The sequence below is a fragment of the Triticum urartu genome, chromosome 4A (genome assembly GCF_056163025.1).
Source record: "Triticum urartu cultivar PI428250 chromosome 4A, HENAU_Tu73, whole genome shotgun sequence".
Classification (NCBI taxonomy): Eukaryota; Viridiplantae; Streptophyta; class Magnoliopsida; order Poales; family Poaceae; genus Triticum; species Triticum urartu.
The window spans coordinates 606,110,031-606,131,467 of NC_141876.1; the positions used below are offsets into that span (position 1 = coordinate 606,110,031).

The window sequence follows — 21,437 nt, forward strand, 5'->3', positions numbered from 1 at the left end:
CTCACAACTCGGGGATTGTCAATATCATACTCACTCTGTCCCAAAATAAGTGTCGCAACTTTGTACTAACTATAGTACAAAGTTGTACTAAGTTTGAGACACTTATTTTGGAACGGAGGGAGTACATGAAATGCATCCCGACTTTCCAGTGTCAGACAAGAAAGTTTTTTTAAAAGGGCCAGACAAGCAAAGTCAACATTCTTTGCGAGCGTTTTCTCAAGTGAAATCCCTTGGAATCAAATCAAGAATGGCAGTGTTGGATATTACGTTCTTCACTTATTTCTTAGTTTGGTTCTTGTTGAGGCTTCAGGTTCAGGGACTGGTACATAATAAATATTATATTCTCATGTCATGTCTCAACACTATAGAGAGCGTTTAGACTGTTCATTTGCACCATATGGCGACAAGGCTAGTTATTTTCATTTTTTCTCCAGGTGTGCAGACGACGCGCCGTTTGCCCCAATCTACCAGATCTCGAAGGACAAGATAAGAAGTTTGGGCATGGAGCTGACCCCCCTGGTGACGGGCATCAAGGAGACCATTGACAGCTTGAGAGAAAAAGGATCTGTCACTTGTGGCAGACACTGGATGCACACATGTTTATGTGCACCTGAAATAAATCGAGACATTTTGTATTTCTGAGACATTTATATGTGAATTTTCTGTGTTTCATTAGGTTCGATTTCCAAGACATGAATAACCGGTACACAGAAATGTATAATGAATGCTTCTAAAAAAATTATACATCCTGTACTCTTGCCTGACGCCTTTTGGAACACACCAATCTGAAAACAGATAGAAAGAAATAATAAGGGATATTTTCTTTTGGCCTACACCAAACATACCTCATAAGCATGATGTGGTTGGACGGAATTTCACGGAACAATACTGGGGGTGAAAAATAGAAGATCAAAATGCGCTCCGATCTGCAGGAGTGCTGTGAAAAATAGAACAGTACTGGCACTAGTGGAAGTTCTCAAGTTCAGGAACTCAGAGGTTGAGAAAACAGCTGCATATACTTCGAGCCCTTGTTCAGGTGCTACTGCTTGTATATTGAATCAATATAATATAACCAGCGACAACTCCAATCATTTGCCATTTACAGATCTTCAGGCTTGAGAGCTAGTTGCATGCAGGTAGAGGCACATCTGAAAGCCTCTAGAATACTGCAAAGGTGAGTCTGAGAAGAGGCTGAGCAGGTTACCGGGCGAAACTCTATTCTAGCATGTAAGTGAGTGTAGCAACCCAATTGTGGAACATCTCCCTTTGATAACGAATCGATGGGCCGAGTCTTCCAGTTCACTGTAGCATGTCATTCTTCGTACAGTTTTGTTGTCCACCAGGAAGTGCCATTGTTTGACCTGCAAGAGAGTTACTGTATGCACCCCTAAAAGGAGGTTCAGGCCTATTGATGCATCAGTTCTACAAGAAGCATCAGGGAAACAGAGGTTGGTTGTAGCGATGGTCACATCAGCCTTGCACTCTCTTACCAAACGTAACATCTTTCATCTCACTACATGGCTAAATATATGCAACCAATAGTGAACAAATACCTGACAGTTTTCTGGAGCTAGTGAAGAGATTAAAATGTCTAGGAGACAATCATAGGCATGCAGCCCCATATTCTGTAGTTCACTGAACTTTGCATGCTCTACTCTTCAGCAACATTGCTTGCTAAAAAACAGAACTGCGGTAACATAAGCACTTGGCAGGTAGCACTAATTAAACCCATGAGATTATTAATAGAAAAAACCCAGCAAGCCAGCGTGCAAAAAGGATCAACATGATATTTCATGGGCAACAGAAACCACCATCTCTGTGGACATTGCCTCATCATCTTCTCACCAACAGTACATCTTTTGAAAGATGAATTTAAAGATTGGAACCAAGCAGGGAGAGTGCAAACTGTAAAGTTTTTAAAATGGCAAGAACAAGTTACTGTGCAAATGCCTTTTCAAGCAAATTCTACAACAGGGCACATAAAATTAGACCTTCATTACAAATATAATCAATTCACCCCGCCATTAACACGGGAGATTATCAAGCTAACTGACAAAAACAACATCAGAAAACAACCAAGCACCACTGCACCAAAAGGAGTACTGAATAATGACATAATTCATCACGATATCACGCGACCCCTGTTGCCTCCAAGATTGTCACCTATCTTGTTGATGAATGTAGCCTTGTAGATATTCAACCACAAACTCTTAATGCGCTGCATCACTGAGGGTCACCCTTTCTGCAAACGTAGATTTGTGAGATTCCAAAAGAGGAATTACATCATGCTGTATAAATTGCCAGTTAAGTAAGCATAATTAGTTGTAATCACACGGCACTCAAAATTTGCTCGGGCCCATTTCAAACATAACTTTGAATCCGATTAGGCATTCAATATTTTGTTTGTTCCACTAACTTATATGGAGTATTATTTAAGAGTTGTTCCCAAATCACAAAAGAAAGGACACATAGATACGAATATACCTTGTCGATTGTAGAAAAATTTCAGTCTTCTTCCGATTCAGATTCAAGATCTTCTTCAGATTCAGATTCAAGATATTCGTAAGATTCATATTCAAGATATTCGTAAGATTCAGATTCAAGATCTTCGTAAGATTCAGATTCAGGGATAATATATGCCGACGGCCAATATATGCCGACGGCAGATGTAGGCGTAGTCCGGGATAAGCCGACGGCTGTGTTGTGCCGACGGCTGTTGTCGGCGTAGACGGGGATAGCCCGACGGCCATTGTACGCCGACGGCCAGGATCTAGCTGTCGGCATAGCTCGGATTAGGCCGACGGTGGCCGTCGGCATACATTTGGCTGTCGGCTTAGAGCCCTGTTCCGGTAGTGAGATCATCTTCCCCAGCCTGAGTAATTCTCGGCAGCTGACCAATCGGCACCACAGACGCTGCATCATGAGCTCGCACCTCCGTTGACAATCCCTCCAGCAGATTCTTCTTATCGCCATCATTCCGCAAACCTGCCCACAAAAAAAGAAAAGCGCAGATGTAACAAATCAGCTCAACAGGAGCCAGTTGCCCAATATAAATTTCATGCTCTATTCCGAGTTTTTCAGATTGCCCAGCAAAAGGAATCAATCGCCACCACATGAAAATTATGTCCTACTGCTATTTTGTCAGCATCCCGCAAAAAAAAACTTAGTGAAGCAGCTGTGTCTATCGAGCAATAGAGTTGTCCATGGATATAGGTATACCTTGTGGATTGTAGAAAATCATGTACGGGATGAAATCTTGAAACTTTTTTCTCTCCCATACCTTCTTCCACTGTAGTGACTTGAGATTAATCTTGTAGATGCCAAGATCTGTGGTCACGAAAATGATATCGGTGCCTTCCACAGATCCAATCAGCCTAAGTCTTTTATTTGGATTTCGAATGGGAAGAATGCCCTTGATATCGATGACTGCACGCTGAGTCCATGACGCAACTCCGTCAGAACCCATGTGCCTTGACCACAGATTGAGGATTAACCCGTCGACATGTGCAAAGCCCAAACTGTCATCCTCCATCGCCACGAGGATAGAAGCATTGGCATTGACAGACCACGCAAGCGGCATATCAATCAGCGATAAGCTATTAGTGCTCATGTCGTACTTGAGAATTCCTACTACGCGATCTTCGGCACGGTTACAAAGCTTGAAATGAAGCGTGTCTTGGACGAAGACAGATGGTGCGTCGTAGATGTACAAACCGGAGTCAAGATGAAGAGCAGAGCATCGCTTGCTCCACTTAACAAAAGGAGATTTAAGGCCCGGCTTGCTGTGGTTACCCGTCACCGGCCGGGACACGCACGCCCGTGCAACACACCCATCTTCATGACAATGGTCCAGGCCGACAAAGACGACCTGGAAGGGGCCTGCGTGACAAGTGCGGTGGTCACAGCCGGCCACGGCGCAGAGCACCGCGACCCCATAGCTGTCGTCCACCAGGGCGGGCGCCTCCAGCTCCCTCCGGCAGCCCGTCATGGGGTCCCAAACGACGAGCGTCATGGGTCGATAGGCCACTTCGCCAATGAGAACGCGGCCATGACGGCAGTCCAACGCAGTGTAGCCCAACCAGTCGTCGTCGGGGATGCACGCACGAAATTTGGTGGTGGGGAGAAAGTGTGGGATGTTATCTTTCGTCTCCGCGCGGGAGTTGAAGTGGAAGGAATAAAGGAAGCCCAGCATGGGGGGAGCTCGGTGGTGCTCGTGGTAGCGGCCGCGGAATCGAGCGCCGGAGAGGAGGCCGAGCCAGCGCTTGCTGGAGAGGGAGGCGCGCACGAGGTGCTCGGGCTCGTCCGGCGGAAGGCGGAGGAAGATCTCCTCGAGGAGCTCGTCCAGCAGCGCCGGTGCCGGCGGCGACATGGTGGGTGGGTGGAGGCGGCGATCGAGGGTTTCGGGTGGGGAAAAGTTTGAGAGATCTCTCACGAGCTCAGCAGATTGAGGGCAGTGATGGATATCTATCTGCTCGCTTTTCTTTCTTCTCTCGTGTGGTCTGGGTGGGGTGGGTGGGCCTCTTCTTTTCTTTCTTTTTCTTTTGGGCTCCGCTCCTTCTTTCTTTTTCCTCTTTTGATTTGATGAATTGACACTCCCATGATCAATGCTTGCGGAGAAGCCATTGATTTGGCGCTCCCATGATTATTGAATTGCACAATAACACCCTTGATGAAAAATAGTAAACCATTGAATGAACACCCTTGGTGCTCCTAGGCCGCGACGGTTCGCGTGGCGGCGCGGTGGCATGACCTGGCGGCAGGGCGGGTCTGCGGAGTGACTTCCGAGAGGCGGGGGAGTGGCTGTGTGTTTGCGGCGCCGACGCCGGCCTGCTGCAGCGTGGCCGACGGGGCTTAGCGGGCTCGTTTCAGGCCTGGTCGGGCAAGGGGTGGCCTGGAATGCCCTGCTGCCGTGTTCGGACGGCGACCGCAACGGTGTCGGAGGCGCGGGCCTCTCGCACGATGGTAGTGGAGGTGGTTCCCTCCCGCTCGGCTACGGTGCAGGTGCTCCCGTCACATGGCACTTCTCTCCGGTCTTCTTGGCCTCGTGTTGGTGTTTGTAGTGAGACATCGTGGGTGGCGGCGGCGCAACCGCGTTGGCGCATGGTGTTGGGCGGTGGTTTGGCTGGTCGGCTCTAGTTGGGCGATGGGGTTTGGAGTGCGGGAGAAATCTTTGTTGGTTCGTTCGGCTCCGATGCAGCAACACCGGTGGGTGCCACCATTCCTTCCTAGAGGGTGTCAGTGGTAGCCATCCCCCACTTCCATCCGCGTGCCGGGGGGAACCCTAGGATACGTCTGGGAAGCAACACCGTCGGCGACGCATCCCTTCTTGGAGGTGCTGCTTGGTACGCGGCGGATCGGAGCCTCGGGCTGTGGTGGTTTGTTTCTGGAGGGCCCATCGATGAACGGGTCATCTGCGCTTTGTCGAGATGTTGTTGTTGGTATTTGTTTTTTATTTTTCTTTTGGGTTTGATGTGCTTCTCGCCCCAACAACACTATATGTACGGTGTTGGTTGCTTTGGAATACAAAGCAAGGGGAAATCCTTTTTCCGTAAAGATGAAACATTACAAACATACAAGGGGAATTCATCGCTGCCATCTCAGACCTACACAAGCCGCTGGTGCGTCATCGGCCTAGTTCATGTCGCACCTGATGTGCATGGCCAGATCATGTGAGTCGTTGTAACTATGACTGGGAAGTCATAGACTGTTGCCCTGAGACGCCATCAGCAACAGTCTAAAGCATGATCCATCGACATGAGGAAGAATGCGAAGGCCGGCAAGGCCACCGGAGCCACGGCGAACCGAGGCGAAAGCATCATGTCCGACTACTCTCACCCACAATCCTATAGATCGGATTCGGAGTAAACAATCCTCACATGCCTCATAGTGATGACGACACCAGTGCCACAACTACAAGGACGGGCCTCAAGATACTTTTTCCACCGTGTCGTCGCCTCCACCATCCAGACAAACAACACAAAAATACCAAAACATAGCAAACTAGACCAATACTCCCCCATGAACGCCAAGATACATGGTCGTCCCCGCCTACTGGCACCAATTAGCCTCCAGAGATGAGGGAGACTTAGATTATCAGTCGACGAGGGTGAATGCTTGGTGATGGCTAGCGTTTTGCTCTGGATTACAGGAGAGCTTTGTTTTTTTAAACGCCTCCTCATATACTAATTGAATACAATCTTATTACAATCGTTCCTTACAGCCTTCACCACGCAGACAGAACATTATTAACAAGGACACCATCCGATCTATTAGCAAAGCTAAATTTCGCAATCTGATGGGCCACCCTGTTGGCCAACTGATTAATCATGGAGAGTCTGAAATTATTTATAAGCTTTGAAATGCTCAATGCCTCCTTCAAATCAACCGGATGGGACCTGACATAAATCCTTCAAATCAACCAGATGGGACCTGACATGAATCCTTCAAATCAACCAGATGGGACCTATCATAAATTTCACTAGACAATTCCCCGCACATTGCTGCGGGAATATATAGTTGAAATTTTAACACTGCTGATTTCATGATTATGGTAAAGTGACAATTTTCATGATTAGGATACTATCTCGGTGTCATGAAATTAAGTTATGAGTTCAGGGGAAAGAATGACTCTACCACAACAATTTACCATCTAACAAAGTAAATAAATTTCCCTTCCTCTGGATTGAATTATACTTGTAGGTGTGAACAACCTGAATTCGCCATCAATCCCAGTTTGAAAATACATTATGAAGATGTTGCCATTACATACTTTCCAAATAAGCCAGACGAAATATGGCAATTTCTATGTCAATCTCCCTTAAAAATCTCTATCTCTCCCATAATCTAGATGCCTCATCTCCATGCAAACCAAAGGTAGTCCCAACATTGCAAGGAAAGTCAACAATCCCAAAATGGTACAACTATATTCCTCAACATTACCATCTAGATCTAAAGAAAGTTGTTGATATCCCGCCAGATCATGAACCTGAATAAATTGTTGATAATCTTCGGCCATGCAAGTTTGGTAGCAGTAATTTATCTAACATGGCAAAGAATTAGGATATACAAATTGTTCCTTTTCGTATGCCCACAAATGACTAAGGCACACCACGAAACCACGGGCATTGCCGGATTAGTAACGATAGATGTTAGGGGAGTAAGCTCGTAATTAAAAATAAAAAATCTCACAATTCATTATATAGCAACAGATGGATTTTTATTCCAGACAAAAAGATGTAGGATCACATGACATCATGACATTGGAAAAAAGATATATGCATCACCTCACATAGTGGGGCAAGAATTCATCTACATTTATTCTCAACATAGATGAGTATAAAATTGGAAGATAAATGGCTACCATGACACACTATACAAATGACCACTCGCCGGACTAGAGTGAGACAGCACAAAACTATCAGGAATATGAGTAACAAACAAAATGGACATGGTCATAGAGTTGATGGCACCTGCAATGGCACTGGCCTCATGGCAAAGAAAAATGTCTTTGGATCCGCAACTCTGTAGAGGATTCCATTAAGAAATGTCCCACTTTGGCAACAATAAATAGGGAACATTACTTAGAGATGTCAGACCTAGAAAAAGAGGAATGTTACCCGTTTCACTACACCTTCGGCAAATCCACGATCACACATTAAGGAAAACACGAACAATCCCATTAGTTTGCACCAATAGGAAAATATTATAGCACACGTTAGATAGGAATTTGCATATGGATATAGCAAAAAATATATATCAACAAATATATATCAAACATTCTATGAACAAAACAATGCACAAAGATGAGTGAAATGCACTGGGGCAAATCATCCAACTCTAATATCTAATTTCTAATTGGTTGTGGATTCAAGGTCAAGTGGAGTATATATCAATAGTAATAGTAGGCTTCAGATCCAATAATTATGGAAGAATCCCATTTACCTTGCATATGTGAAATTGATGCCAATGATAGAGAAATTCAGCTTGTCCATTGCAATGAAATCCCACAACTTCTGACGATCTAGTGATGTTGACAGCCCCTCTTCTCCCTCTCCAATTACACGATACGCCGACTAACTTGCCACGCTCTACGCTGGAGCAAAGGCAGGAGGGCTGAGTGCAGAACCATGGGGCAACGGCAATGGTTCTGGGTGGTGCCGCGACGGCGCGGGCAGGGGTGTGAAGGGCAGCGCGGCCGGGTATACATTGCCCCGCTCAGCCCAGAGTATTTGCCCCCACTTCTAAATTTTTTCTGTTATATATAAAGCCCATCTACCCATCTGTGACAACCCATTTAGAGATAATACGAGCAGACACATGCATACGAGCAGTTACTTCCCAAATCGCTAGAAACCTACGCTCGACCGCTGTGACAAGCTGAAGCTGCCCATGCATGCCGGCTGGCCATATGCTCGACACAATTCGCGAACCCTACTGCCTCGCTACTCGCTGAGTTTGGGCAGCAGCTCATGTCCTTCACCCGTGCCTACCCTATCGCGTTCCGGCAGGTCACGTTGCTTCAACTCAGTTGCTTCGCATTTGGACCATCTGACGTATCCGACCTCATCAATGCTTGTGATGAGCTCGAGTACCTCTCCCTGAAAGTTTGCACACTGGCTGGTCAGCATCCTGTGCTCAAGATTGATACCCCCTGCTCGGGACTTCAGAAGCTCGACTTTGACCAGGTTCGGCTGCGGATTAGAGATAACACGAGCAGTTGCTTCCCAAATCGCTAGAAACCTACGCTCGACCGCTGTGATGAGCTGAAGCTGCCGATGCCCGCAACTCTAAGCCTCCGATGATGAGCCTTGATCTGCACCATGCATGCTGGCTGGCCGGCCGGGTCGCCGTCTGATGAAATCCTCAAGAAAGAACCGAATTTTGGTATAAATCAACAAGGATTTGATAGTGGATTTGAGAGGAGTTTACACATCAGAACTGGAGCCCCTGCATCCCGAGCTCTTGTCCGTTCCTTTCCTTATCTCTATCTTCCTCTTTACACTCTTGTCCTCCTGACATTTATAATTTACACTTTAGTACATAATCCTGCCAAATACAAATTTACACCTAAACTCAACACTCCCCCTCAAGATGGGGCAAAAACATCATATAACCCCATCTTGCTACATAAGCTAGAAAACACTTTTTCAGCGAGATCTTTGGTCAGAATATCCGCTAGTTGGTTTGAAGAGCTCACATAATGCATACATACTATTCCTTGGTCAAGCTTCTCTTTGATAAAGTGTCGGTCAATTTCTATGTGCTTTGTTCTACCATGTTGAACCGGGTTATGTGCTATATCTAGTGCAGCCTTATTATCACAATACATCATCAATGGTCTTGCCTGGAATAGACCCAACTCCATCAGTATGATTTTTAGCCATAAGACCTCACATACTCCATGAGCCATAGCTCTGAATTCTGCTTCTGCAGTGGACCTTGCAACAACATTTTGTTTCTTACTACGCCAAGTAACTATGTTTCCTCCAACAAACGTACAGTATCCTGAGGTAGACCTTCTATCATCTAATGAACCGGCCCAATCAGCATCAGTATAACATTCTATTTGTAAATTGCCATTTGACTTATACAATAAACCTCGACATGGGCACCCCTTTAAATACCGAATGATTCGATTTACTGCATCCATGTGGTGAGTTTTAGGATTATGCATAAACTGGCTCACCATGCTTACGGCAAAAGCTATATCAGGACGAGTATGCGATAAATAAATCAAACGGCTAACAAGTCTCTGATATTTCTCCCGGTCAACAGGTTCCCCTGACTCACTAGTCAATCTGTGGTTTTGTTCAATTGGTGTTAACGCTGGACGACACCCAGACATACCAGTTTCTGACAACAGATCTAGCACATATTTTCTTTGAGATAGATAGATACCTCTTGAGCTTCGTGAGACTTCAATTCCAAGAAAGTACCTCATTTGTCCTAGATCCTTGACTTCGAACTCGTTACTCAAATGTTGCTTCACTTTTTCAATACCTTGATCATCATCTCCTGTAATAACAATATCATCAACATAAACAATTAATATCGTCAGTTTTCCACCACATCTTCTATAAAATAAAGTATGGTCGGCATTGCTCTGGCTGAAACCCAATTTCAGCATAGCTTTTCTAAATCGACCAAACCACGCACGAGGAGATTGTTTTAGGCCATATAGTGAAGGACGGAGCTTCAAGACCTTTCCTTCAGTTTGTACCGTGTTGAAACCTGGTGGTATATGCATATAAATTTCCTCCTGAAGGTCTCCATGTAAGAACGCATTTTTTACATCCATCTGAAACAAATTCCACCCAAGATTAGCTGCACAAGATATCAAAGTTCTTACTGTATTCATTTTTTGCTACAGGAGCAAATGTTTCCTCATAATCAATACCACGAGTTTGTGTGTAGCCTTTGGCCACCAACCGAGCTTTATACCTTTCTATTTTACCTTCAGGGTTACACTTAATGGTGTAAACCCATTTGCATCCGACTGGTTCCTTGCCCTTCGGCCATTCTACCAATTGCCATGTATTATTCTTTGCTAGAGCATACATTTCCTCCAACATTGCTGTGACGCCCCCGATTCAATCGTACACTAATCATACACGCAAACGTGTACGATCAAGATCAAGGACTCACGGGAAGATATCACAACACAACTCTACAAATAAAGTAAGTCATACAAGCATCATATTACAAGCCAGGGGCCTCGAGGGCTCGAATACAAGAGCTCGATCATAGACGAGTCAGCGGAAGCAACAATATCTGAGTACAGACATAAGTTAAACAAGTTTGCCTTAAGAAGGCTAGCACAAACTGGGATACAGATCGAAAGAGGCGCAGGCCTCCTGCCTGGGATCCTCCTAAACTACTCCTGGTCGTCATCAGCGGGTAGCACGTAGTAGTAGGCACCTCCGGTGTAGTAGGAGTCATCGTCGGAGGTGGCGTCTGGCTCCTGGACTCCAGCATCTGGTTGCGACAACCAGGTAGAAGGGATAGGGGGAAAAGAGGGAGAAAGCAACCGTGAGTACTCATCCAAAGTACTCGCAAGCAAGGAGCTACACTATATATGCATGGGTATCAAATGGAATAAGGGTATCATATGTGGACTGAACTGCAGAATGCCAGAATAAGAGGGGGGGAGCTAGTCCTTTCGAAGACTACGCTTCTGGCAACCTCCATCTTGCAGCATGTAGAAGAGAGTAGACGGAAGTCCTCCAAGTAGCATCGCATAGCATAACCCTAACCGCTGATCCTCCCCTCGTCGCCCTGTGAGAGAGCGATCACCGGTTGTATCTGGCACTTGGAAGGGTGTGTTTTATTAAGTATCCGGTTCTAGTTGTCATAAGGTCAAGGTACAACTCCAAATCGTCCTGTTACCGAAGATCACGGCTATTCGAATAGATTAACTTCCCTGCAGGGGTGCACCACATACCCCAACACGCTTGATCCCATTTGGCCGGACACACTTTCCTGGGTTATGCCCGGCCTCGGAAGATCAACACGTCGTAGCCCCACCTAGACCAACAGAGAGGTCAGCACGCCGGTCTAAACCTTAGCGCACAGGGGTCTGGGCCCATCTCCCTTAGCACACCTGCACGTTGCGTACACGGCCGGAAGCAGAACTAGCCCCCTTAATACAAGAGCAGGCTTACGTTCCAATCCGGCGCGCGCCACTCAGTCGCTGACGTCACGAAGGCTTCGGCTGATACCACGACGCCGGGATACCCATAACTACTCCCGCGTAGATGGTTAGTGCGTATAGACCAAATGGCCAAACTCAGATCAAATACCCAGATCTCGTTAAGCGTGTTAAGTATCCGCGAACGTCGACCAGGGCCAGGCCCACCTCTCTCCTTGGTGGTCGGAACCTGCCCTGTCGCTCCGCCTCAAAGATCCACTCGCGGGTGCTCCTCAAGCCGACCCGTCTTTAGTCACCACATGTATCATGTATAAAGTATATAGTATAAACCCGTGATCAACTCCCGAGTGATCACGGCCCGATAGTATAGCATGGCAGACGGACAAGGATGTAGGGCCACTGATGAAAAACTAGCATCCTATACTAAGCATTAGGATTGCAGGTAAGGTAACAACAGTAGTAGCAAGGACAGGCTATGCATCAGTATAGGATTAACGGGAAGCAGTAACATGCTACACTACTCTAATGCAAGCAGTATAGAGAAGAGTAGGCGATATCTGGTGATCAAAGGGGGGGGCTTGCCTGGTTGCTCTGGCAAGGAGGGGTCGTCAACTCCGTAGTCGTACTGGGTAGCAGCGGCGTCGGTCTCGGTGTCTAGCGAGAGAAGAGGGGGAAGAAACAATAAATATTTAAGCAAGCAGATGCATAGCGATGCATGACATGACAAGTATCGGTGCTAGAGGTGCTCTAACGCGGTATGAGGTGATACCGGTGAAGGGAGGGGGGAAACATCCGGGAAAATATCCCGGTGTTTCGTGTTTTCGGGCAGAGGAGCCGGAGGGGGAAAGTTGCGAGTTTGATAGGTTAGGGATGCGTGGCGGACGAACAGGCTGCGTATCTGGGTTCTTCTCGTCGTTCTGAGCAACTTTCATGTACAAAGTTTTTTCATCCGAGCTACGGTTTATTTTATATTAATTTTAAAAGATTTAAATCATTTTTAGGATTTATTTAATTAATTTAATCAACATTATCCATAATAGTGTCTGCTGACGTCATCATGACGTCAGCATGACATCAGTAGTTGACTTGGTCAACCTGACAGGTGGGTCCCGTTTGTCATACACTATTTTAATTAACTAACAGTTAATTAGGTTAATTAGTGATTAGGTTAATCTAATTATAATTAATTAACTTAATTACTTTATTAATTAATTAATTAATTTAATTAATTAATATTTTAAATTTTTTAATTATTTATTTATCTATTTTTTTAAAAAAAAAAATTAATCCCTTTTTTTCGTTCTGGGACGTGGGGCCATTTGGTCAGTGGCCCAAGGGGGCATGTCGGGCGCTGGGCCTAAAGGGGCGGGTGGGCGTTGCGGCGCCCGACTGCCCAGATTGACAGGCAGGGGGGCGCCAGCCACGGGCGTGGCGAGGCCGCCGGTGCCCACGACGCCGGCCAAGGGAGGCGGCGGAGGGCGGCGCCACGGGAGGGACCGCGATAGGGCGGAGTAAGCGGTGACGGGCATTCAAGGCGGCAAGGCCTCACGCGAGAGAAAGGTCACGGCAAGCGGCGACGAGGCAGTGTGCGAGGCGGGCGGCGGTGCGGGGAGCGAGCACGACGGCGAACCATGGGGCAGGGGCAGGCCAAAGCGGGCGGCGCGAGCGTGCGTGCTTCGGCGCGGGCAGGCGCAGCCAAGAGCAGGGGAAAAAGGGGAGGGCGTGGCCCTCACCGGCGTTGGCGGGCAGGGGATCGGCGTGGCTCGATGGAGCCGTCGAGGGGGAGACGAGGACGGGGCGACAGACGAGGCAAAGGAGCTCCAGGCGGCGGCGATGAGGTCCGGTGGCGCCAGGGACGAGGTAGTCCGGCGAACGGTAACGGCGGGGTTCGGGACGATGACGTGGTGGCGCCGGGGACGGCAAGGCCTGGTGTAGGCCGTCGTGGAAGGTGACGAGGAGGCGGTGAGGTCCGGCGATGGGCAACACCAGCGACGGGGCACAGGGGAGGGGGTCGACACGAGCGTTGAGGCGACGGGGGTGTCTGACGACGGGGTCGGGGCACTGGCGTCGCGAGGTGGGGGGGAGCGGGCTCATCCCCGATCCAGATCGGATCGGGAAGGGGAGAGGAGAGACGTGGGGAGTGGGGGGCGATTAGCTAGGGTTTCTGTCGGTGGGGGGGGGTTATATGCCAGGGAGGGGAAGCTGGGCCGGCCTGGCCGGGACTTGGCCCAGTTGGGCCGGGGGCTGCTGGGCCGGAGCCCTGGGGGTTCTTTCCTTCTTTGTGTGTGTGTGTGTATTAGTTCTGTTTTTGTTTTGATTCTTTTTCTTATTTCCTTTTCTGTTTTATTTCTAGTTTCTTTTAATTTTTAGTTTTTTTACAAAAATCACCACTAGTACCTAAATTAGTATTTATAAACAAACTGTTGGGACATCAATTCTTAACCCATAATAAAATAATTTTAATATTTTATAAAATCCAATAGGTATTTGTTTAATTGTTTTCACTTCGATTTTAATTTGTTTAAAGCCCTTAAACATTTTATCAAGGTTTGGTTTCTCCACCATAATTACTTATTATTTATTTGTCACAACCCGAACATTTTAGTTTTGACGTTTGAAAACTTTTCTAGTTTTACTTTATTTAAAATTTGAATTTGAACGAGTTTTGAATCATCGCGAGATTATCAACAGTAATCGTGGTGACGTGGCAACATTAGCAGAGGTTTACTGTAGCTTGATCATCCGGGCGTCACAATTCTCCTCCACTACAAGAAATCTCGTCCCGAGATTTAAGATGTAGAGCAAGGGGGAAAGGTCTGGTTACAATATTCTAATGAAACTTCTCTGTCTTGGTTGCCCTTCTCGAAGAGGTCGATCCATTACATTGATGTCTTCAGTCCTCTGCTTCAGGAGTCATCGTCCTTCCTTCAGGACCTTCAACGTACTTACGACAGGATAAGAAGGGAAAAATCTATATGGATGGATTCTAACAAGATCGAGCATCAGACGGTTAACTCAGGGAAGAAGCATAAGTATCTCTCGATTTGAAACTTAAGAAGATATCGAGAGCAAAGTAAGAAGGTACCATGAGAAGTTTCAAACGGATAGGCAATCGTTCGATGCCTAATCAGAAGGTGAAAGGGTTTCAGGGCAATGAGAATAGGTATTGTGCCTCATACTAGAATAGATCACTAGAAAGGTGGTCCGTGAATTACATACGAATTCAAGCGCGCGGAACAACCTTGGGAACAGGTGGTGTACAGGAGAGTCAGGTTTCGATCCTGTGGAACTGTGGGTTATGGGCCCACCATGTGGGATAAAAAGTAGGAGGGGTGACATCTTGCATGGTCACGATAGCAAGGCATGTCAGAGGCTAGTCTGTCAGTTATGTCGGCAACAACATCGATATCAAGGGCGAGGGACGAAGAGAACCATTTTCCTGCTCGTTGAACGAGGCGGACCAATAGGCAAAGTTCTCGTCCATCGGTGGTTACCGGGATGCTATCAACAATAGTAACACGGTCTTACTGACAGAGTTGTACAACGAGGTGATTATCACTGCTCAGTTAAATCAGATTACAAGAAAGCTTAACAAGACAATGGAAGGGAAAATGTGATTATCAGGTTTAACAGAAGAATGGAAAGGAAAATGTGTTTTAAACACATAATTCAGGGATATATCCTTCCCAAGGACAAGCAGAGCATGATATCCGTGGCAGGATATCATGTAGAAAACCCATTAAGTAAGGGGAGAGAAATTTCATGACATTACCCATTCAACGGTGTTTGGATAATGGTTAAAGAAAACTTAGCATTGCGCTTGCAATGCTCTTATTGAAAATCGGAGTACCACAGACATGCTTCGAGATAGCGTTGGCGTGGTATTCAAGTAAGGTCAGACTTAGGATGCACAAAGGATTCATCAGGAACAACTTGTAGAATAAGTCTTATGATTTCCTCAAGGAAGAATCGCTAAGCTAGCTAAAAAGGGAACTGTAACAATAGGTCCTCTGGCCAGGGGTGATAGGCATGACCTCACCTTACCGGTATATAAGGACCAATGTTATAACTCTTGGAAATAAGTCCCAACCATCATATCTGACCGAGATTCAGATCTGATTGGTGTCAGGATAACTCAGACTCAGGATGCCTGAGAAGAAAGGTGCAACACAAATTGCCGAGATGACATTGTAAGATTCTCGGGAATTGAACTATGGAAGCGAGTTCCGAAACAAGAGTTCATCATTAAATCAAGGAGATAATGAGGAGGTGGCTGATGAACTCAGCGACAATTCAAAGAGTTTTCCAAAAGATGGATTTCCACAATTAAGTGAACAAGGAGATAACCTTAGTCAAATCAAATGACTTAATGATGTATGCTGGAGGGAACCATACACAATTAAACATTGGTTGAAAGGTGCACCCGAAATATGGGTTGGGTTGCACGACCAACGTCGAAATGGCGATTGGGCAACCAACACACCAAATTGGAATCATTGTCCAATAACTCTGAAGCAATAGGGTTGCTAGTGATATTAGATTTGCACAACGGAGTTCACTCAACACGGGGACCAAGTAAGGAATGGTGATGGCGAGAAGCATCACTGTATCACGAATTCTTAAGAGGTGGTGAAATTCTCACAACATTGATGACATAATAGAAGGTAATGTTCCAAGGTAAAGAAAACCAATTGCTGGATAGCAAGGAACTGAAGGTATAACACCAAACACGAACACGCTTGTGTTGGTGGGAAGGCAATAAATGGTCGATGATAACACAAATCATCGAGGGCAAGGATGGTATTTCTCGTCATGAATTCGATTGGTATCCTGGAAAGAGTTAAAATTATGATGATGATCACAACAAATTTTGCCGAGAGGCTCCATGAGGATGCAATCGCTTGGCGATGACATCAAGCCAAGGGAATGGTGAAGCAAAAGGTTATTATAACCATAGATAAGATGCCATCTCAGAATTCAGAGTTGTCTCTCAAGACAACCAATATGATGGTGAAAGTTCGATGTAAGCTTAGGGATTGTGTCTCGAGGATGAAGGACATAGGTAGAATGGTCAAGCAGTCAGCCTGACGATGATGATGTGGTCAATCAGCTGGGAATGACACAATCGAGTACAAACTCGTATGCATTGAAGGTTACTAAGGGTTGTTGAATCGCAGTGCGGACTCGATTCAGTTATCGATGTCTTTGAGTGTTAAATTACTCAGAGCTCATCAAAAATTGGAATCAATGAGAATGTAGCACTTGATGAAGAACTCATAAGAGGTTATGCAGTTCCGTGATAATCTTGAGATACTAGGGGGTAATACTCGACGACAAATGAAAGTAGAGGTTGGTCTGGGGTATTACTCCGCAGAAGACAAGTGCTTAAACTTCCACGAGAAATTGTATTTAAAGAAGAACATGGTCGGAACCACGATTGCAAAAGGCCAGATCCCAGATACAAGATGAACTTGTACCAAAGGAATAATTAATTAAGAGAAGCTTTAATGATAAGATCTACATCGTGTCCATGGGCATGAACGCAAGGTTCAAGGTCGACTCCCACTTCTTCAATGCATAACTTTTCATTCACCTCTCGTATTTCAAAAATGACATTACTTGTTGAAAGTTTTTTACCTGGTGCAATACCATATAAGTATGACCCGTGAAATCTTTTGGGTTCACACAGTTTTAGAGTAGGTATAGGTTCAACCCATAGGGGCATCTTAGGAACATATACCACAAGCTTCAATCGTAAATACCACCAGCTCGGAAACAAAGCATGGTTGAGGAAACAGAGGATACAATTTACTAAAGGCCTTATGTATCCAAGGAAAAGGCTCACAGGCTTATTGAATATGAAGGACGTTGTTGGATAAAATCCAACAAATGATCTGGTGGTCCTCAAGGGATCTGGTGTGAGCATCGGCACTCAACCAGAGGGAGAAACAATGCAAGGAGATCAGACTTTAGAAACAACTGACTAATTCAAGGCTCAAATGCAAAGGAATTATCAATTCCAAGACAAGGGATCAGAAGCAATGCTCTGATCAGGGATGGATAAGTTGAATAGCCTTAAGGGTAAGATCGATGGTCAATTGATTGGTCGAGATCCAGCTCATGTTTAAACTGGCGTCTGAGCCGGAAGGATGAATTCTAGGATCCGACTGATGATTGCGTGCATTCGCACTCATGTTGAATCAATAGGATCAAAATTACAGTCGCAAAGAATGCCAATAAGATTACTATACTTATGGGATTAACCATAACGCAAGCAAGGAAAGAATTTCAAGAGCAATAAGCTACTGAGGATTTTCGGAAGATTGAATAGTATTTCAATGACCATTGTGAAACACATGAACAACTGGGGGATGAGCGGATACTCGATAAGTGCGAGAATAATCCGTAGGGGTATACAGGTGACAATGAACAACAAGGCAGTAAGCCCAAAGGATTATCGAAACAACGACGAGTATTACGGGGTATCTTGTAATAACAAGACCCAATGGGAATAAAAGTAAGAACGATAGGTGTAAGTACTTATCCATAGGGATTTTTCAGTGGTAGGGAATTGCAAAAGCAACAGGCACAAGGTCTTGAAAAAATATCGGAGAGTATTGTCAGAATCTTCTGTTGAAGCAGTCGATCATCCGTAATGAAAGGGTTCTCCGGCAGGAAGTGGTAACGAGAACCTAGAGTTAGATTTTAGCAAAATCATTTAACCCTAATAGAAGAGAGATCAGAGTCCCAGAGTATAGATCGAGGAATAAAAGATCCTAATAACACCCGATGGCGACGTGGGCCCAGGGGCCGCACAGCCAAGTTAGTAAAACAATTTTCATTGACTAGACTCAACTTCGGCCAAGGAGTGTGGAAGGGGGATTCCTACAGACAGTCAGCTCTGATACCAACTTGTGACGCCCCCGATTCAATCGTACACTAATCATACACGCAAACGTGTACGATCAAGATCAGGGACTCACGGGAAGATATCACAACACAACTCTACAAATAAAGTAAGTCATACAAGCATCATATTACAAGCCAGGGGCCTCGAGGGCTCGAATACAAGAGCTCGATCATAGACGAGTCAGCGGAAGCAACAATATCTGAGTACAGACATAAGTTAAACAAGTTTGCCTTAAGAAGGCTAGCACAAACTGGGATACAGATCGAAAGAGGCGCAGGCCTCCTGCCTGGGATCCTCCTAAACTACTCCTGGTCGTCATCAGCGGGTAGCACGTAGTAGTAGGCACCTCCGGTGTAGTAGGAGTCGTCGTCGAAGGTGGCGTCTGGCTCCTGGACTCCAGCATCTGGTTGCGACAACCAGGTAGAAGGGATAGGGGGAAAAGAGGGAGAAAGCAACCGTGAGTACTCATCCAAAGTACTCGCAAGCAAGGAGCTACACTATATATCCATGGGTATGAAATGGAATAAGGGTATCATATGTGGACTGAACTGCAGAATGCCAGAATAAGAGGGGGGTAGCTAGTCCTTTCGAAGACTACGCTTCTGGCAACCTCCATCTTGCAGCAGGTAGAAGAGAGTAGACGGAAGTCCTCCAAGTAGCATCGCATAGCATAACCCTAACCGCTGATCCTCCCCTCGTCGCCCTGTGAGAGAGCACGCCGGTCTAGACCAACAGAGAGGTCAGCACGCCGGTCTAAACCTAAGCGCACAGGGGTCTGGGCCCATCGCCCTTAGCACACCTGCATGTTGCGTACGCGGCCGGAAGCAGAACTAGCCCCCTTAATACAAGAGCAGGCTTACGTTCCAATCCGGCGCGCGCCACTCAGTCGCTGACGTCACGAAGGCTTCGGCTGATACCACGACGCCGGGATACCCATAACTACTCCCGCGTAGATGGTTAGTGCGTATAGACCAAATGGCCAAACTCAGATCAAATACCCAGATCTCGTTAAGCGTGTTAAGTATCCGCGAACGTCGACCAGGGCCAGGCCCACCTCTCTCCTAGGTGGTCGGAACCTGCCCTGTCGCTCCGCCTCAAAGATCCACTCGCGGGTGCTCCTCAAGCCGACCCGTCTTTAGTCACCACATGTATCATGTATAAAGTATATAGTATAAACCCGTGATCAACTCCCGAGTGATCACGGCCCGATAGTATAGCATGGCAGACGGACAAGGATGTAGGGCCACTGATGAAAAACTAGCATCCTATACTAAGCATTAGGATTGCAGGTAAGGTAACAACAGTAGTAGCAAGGACAGGCTATGCATCAGTATAGGATTAACGGGAAGCAGTAACATGCTACACTACTCTAATGCAAGCAGTATAGAGAAGAGTAGGCGATATCTGGTGATCAAAGGGGGGGCTTGCCTGGTTGCTCTGGCAAGGAGGGGTCGTCAACTCCGTAGTCGTACTGGGTAGCAGCGGCGTCGGTCTCGGTGTCTAGCGAGAGAAGAGGGGGAAGAAACAATAAATATTTAAGCAAGCAGATGCATAGCGATGCATGACATGACAAGTATCGATGCTAGAGGTGCTCTAACGCGGTATGAGGTGATACCGGTGAAGGGAGGGGGGAAACATCCGGGAAAATATCCCGGTGTTTCGCATTTTCGGGCAGAGGAGCCGGAGGGGGAAAGTTGTGAGTTTGATAGGTTAGGGATGCGTGGCGGACGAACAGGCTACGTATCCGGGTTCTTCTCGTCGTTCTGAGCAACTTTCATGTAGAAAGTTTTTTCATCCGAGCTACGGTTTATTTTGTATTAACTTTAAAAGATTTAAATCATTTTTAGGATTTATTTAATTAATTTAATCAACATTATCCAGAATAGTGTCTGCAGACGTCATCATGACGTCAGCATGACATCAGTAGTTGACTTGGTCAACCTGACAGGTGGGTCCCGTTCGTCATACACTGTTTTAATTAACTAACAGTTAATTAGTGATTAGGTTAATCTAATTATAATTAATTAACTTAATTACTTCGTTAATTAATTAATTAATTAATATTTTAAATGTTTTAATTATTTATTTATCTATTTTTTTAAAAAAAATTAATCCCTTTTTTTTCGTTCTGGGACGTGGGGCCATTTGGTCAGTGGCCCAAGGGGGCATGTCGGGCGCTGGGCCTAACGGGGCGGGTGGGCGTTGCGGCGCCCGACTGGGCGTTCGCCCAGATTGACAGGCAGGGGGGGCGCCAGCCACGGGCGTGGCGAGGCTGCCGGTGCCCACGACGCCGGCCAAGGGAGGCGGCGGAGGGCGGCGCCACGGGAGGGACCGCGATAGGGCGGAGTAAGCGGTGACGGGCATTCAAGGCGGCAAGGCCTCACGCGGGAGGAAGGTCACGGCGAGCGGCGACGAGGCAGTGTGCGAGGCGGGCGGCGGTGCGGGGAGCGAGCACGACGGCGAACCATGGGGCAGGGGCAGGCCAAAGCGGGCGGCGCGAGCGTGCGTGCTTTGGCGCGGGCAGGCGCAGCCAAGAGCAGGGGAAAAAGGGGAGGGCGTGGCCCTCACCGGCGTTGGCGGGCAGGGGATCGGCGTGGCTCGGTGGAGCCGTCGAGGGGGAGACGAGGACGGGGCGACAGACGAGGCAGAGGAGCTCCAGGCGGCGGCGACGAGGTCCGGTGGCGCCAGGGACGAGGTAGTCCGGCGAACGGTGACGGCGGGGTTCGGGACGACGACGTGGTGGCGCCGGGGACGGCGAGGCCTGGTGTAGGCCGTCGTGGAAGGTGACGAGGAGGCGGTGAGGTCCGGCGATGGGCAACACCAGCGACGGGGCACAGGGGAGGGGGTCGACGCGAGCGTCGAGGCGACGGGGGTGTCTGA

General features: G+C 46.9%; 1 protein-coding gene across 1 annotated transcript; it reads right to left on the reverse strand.

Annotated features, from left to right (window-relative positions):
• Positions 1–1,843: 1,843 nt before the first annotated feature.
• LOC125530410 (uncharacterized) lies at positions 1,844–4,476 on the reverse strand. The gene is made up of 4 exons (XM_048694812.2): positions 3,220–4,476; positions 2,856–2,985; positions 2,485–2,626; positions 1,844–2,242 (listed from the first exon to the last, which is right to left on the reverse strand). Exons 1-3 carry the CDS (start codon positions 4,367–4,369, stop codon positions 2,506–2,508), a joined length of 1,401 nt encoding a protein of 466 aa, XP_048550769.2. The 5' UTR covers positions 4,370–4,476; the 3' UTR covers positions 1,844–2,242; positions 2,485–2,505.
• Between the last annotated feature and the right edge of the window lie 16,961 nt (positions 4,477–21,437).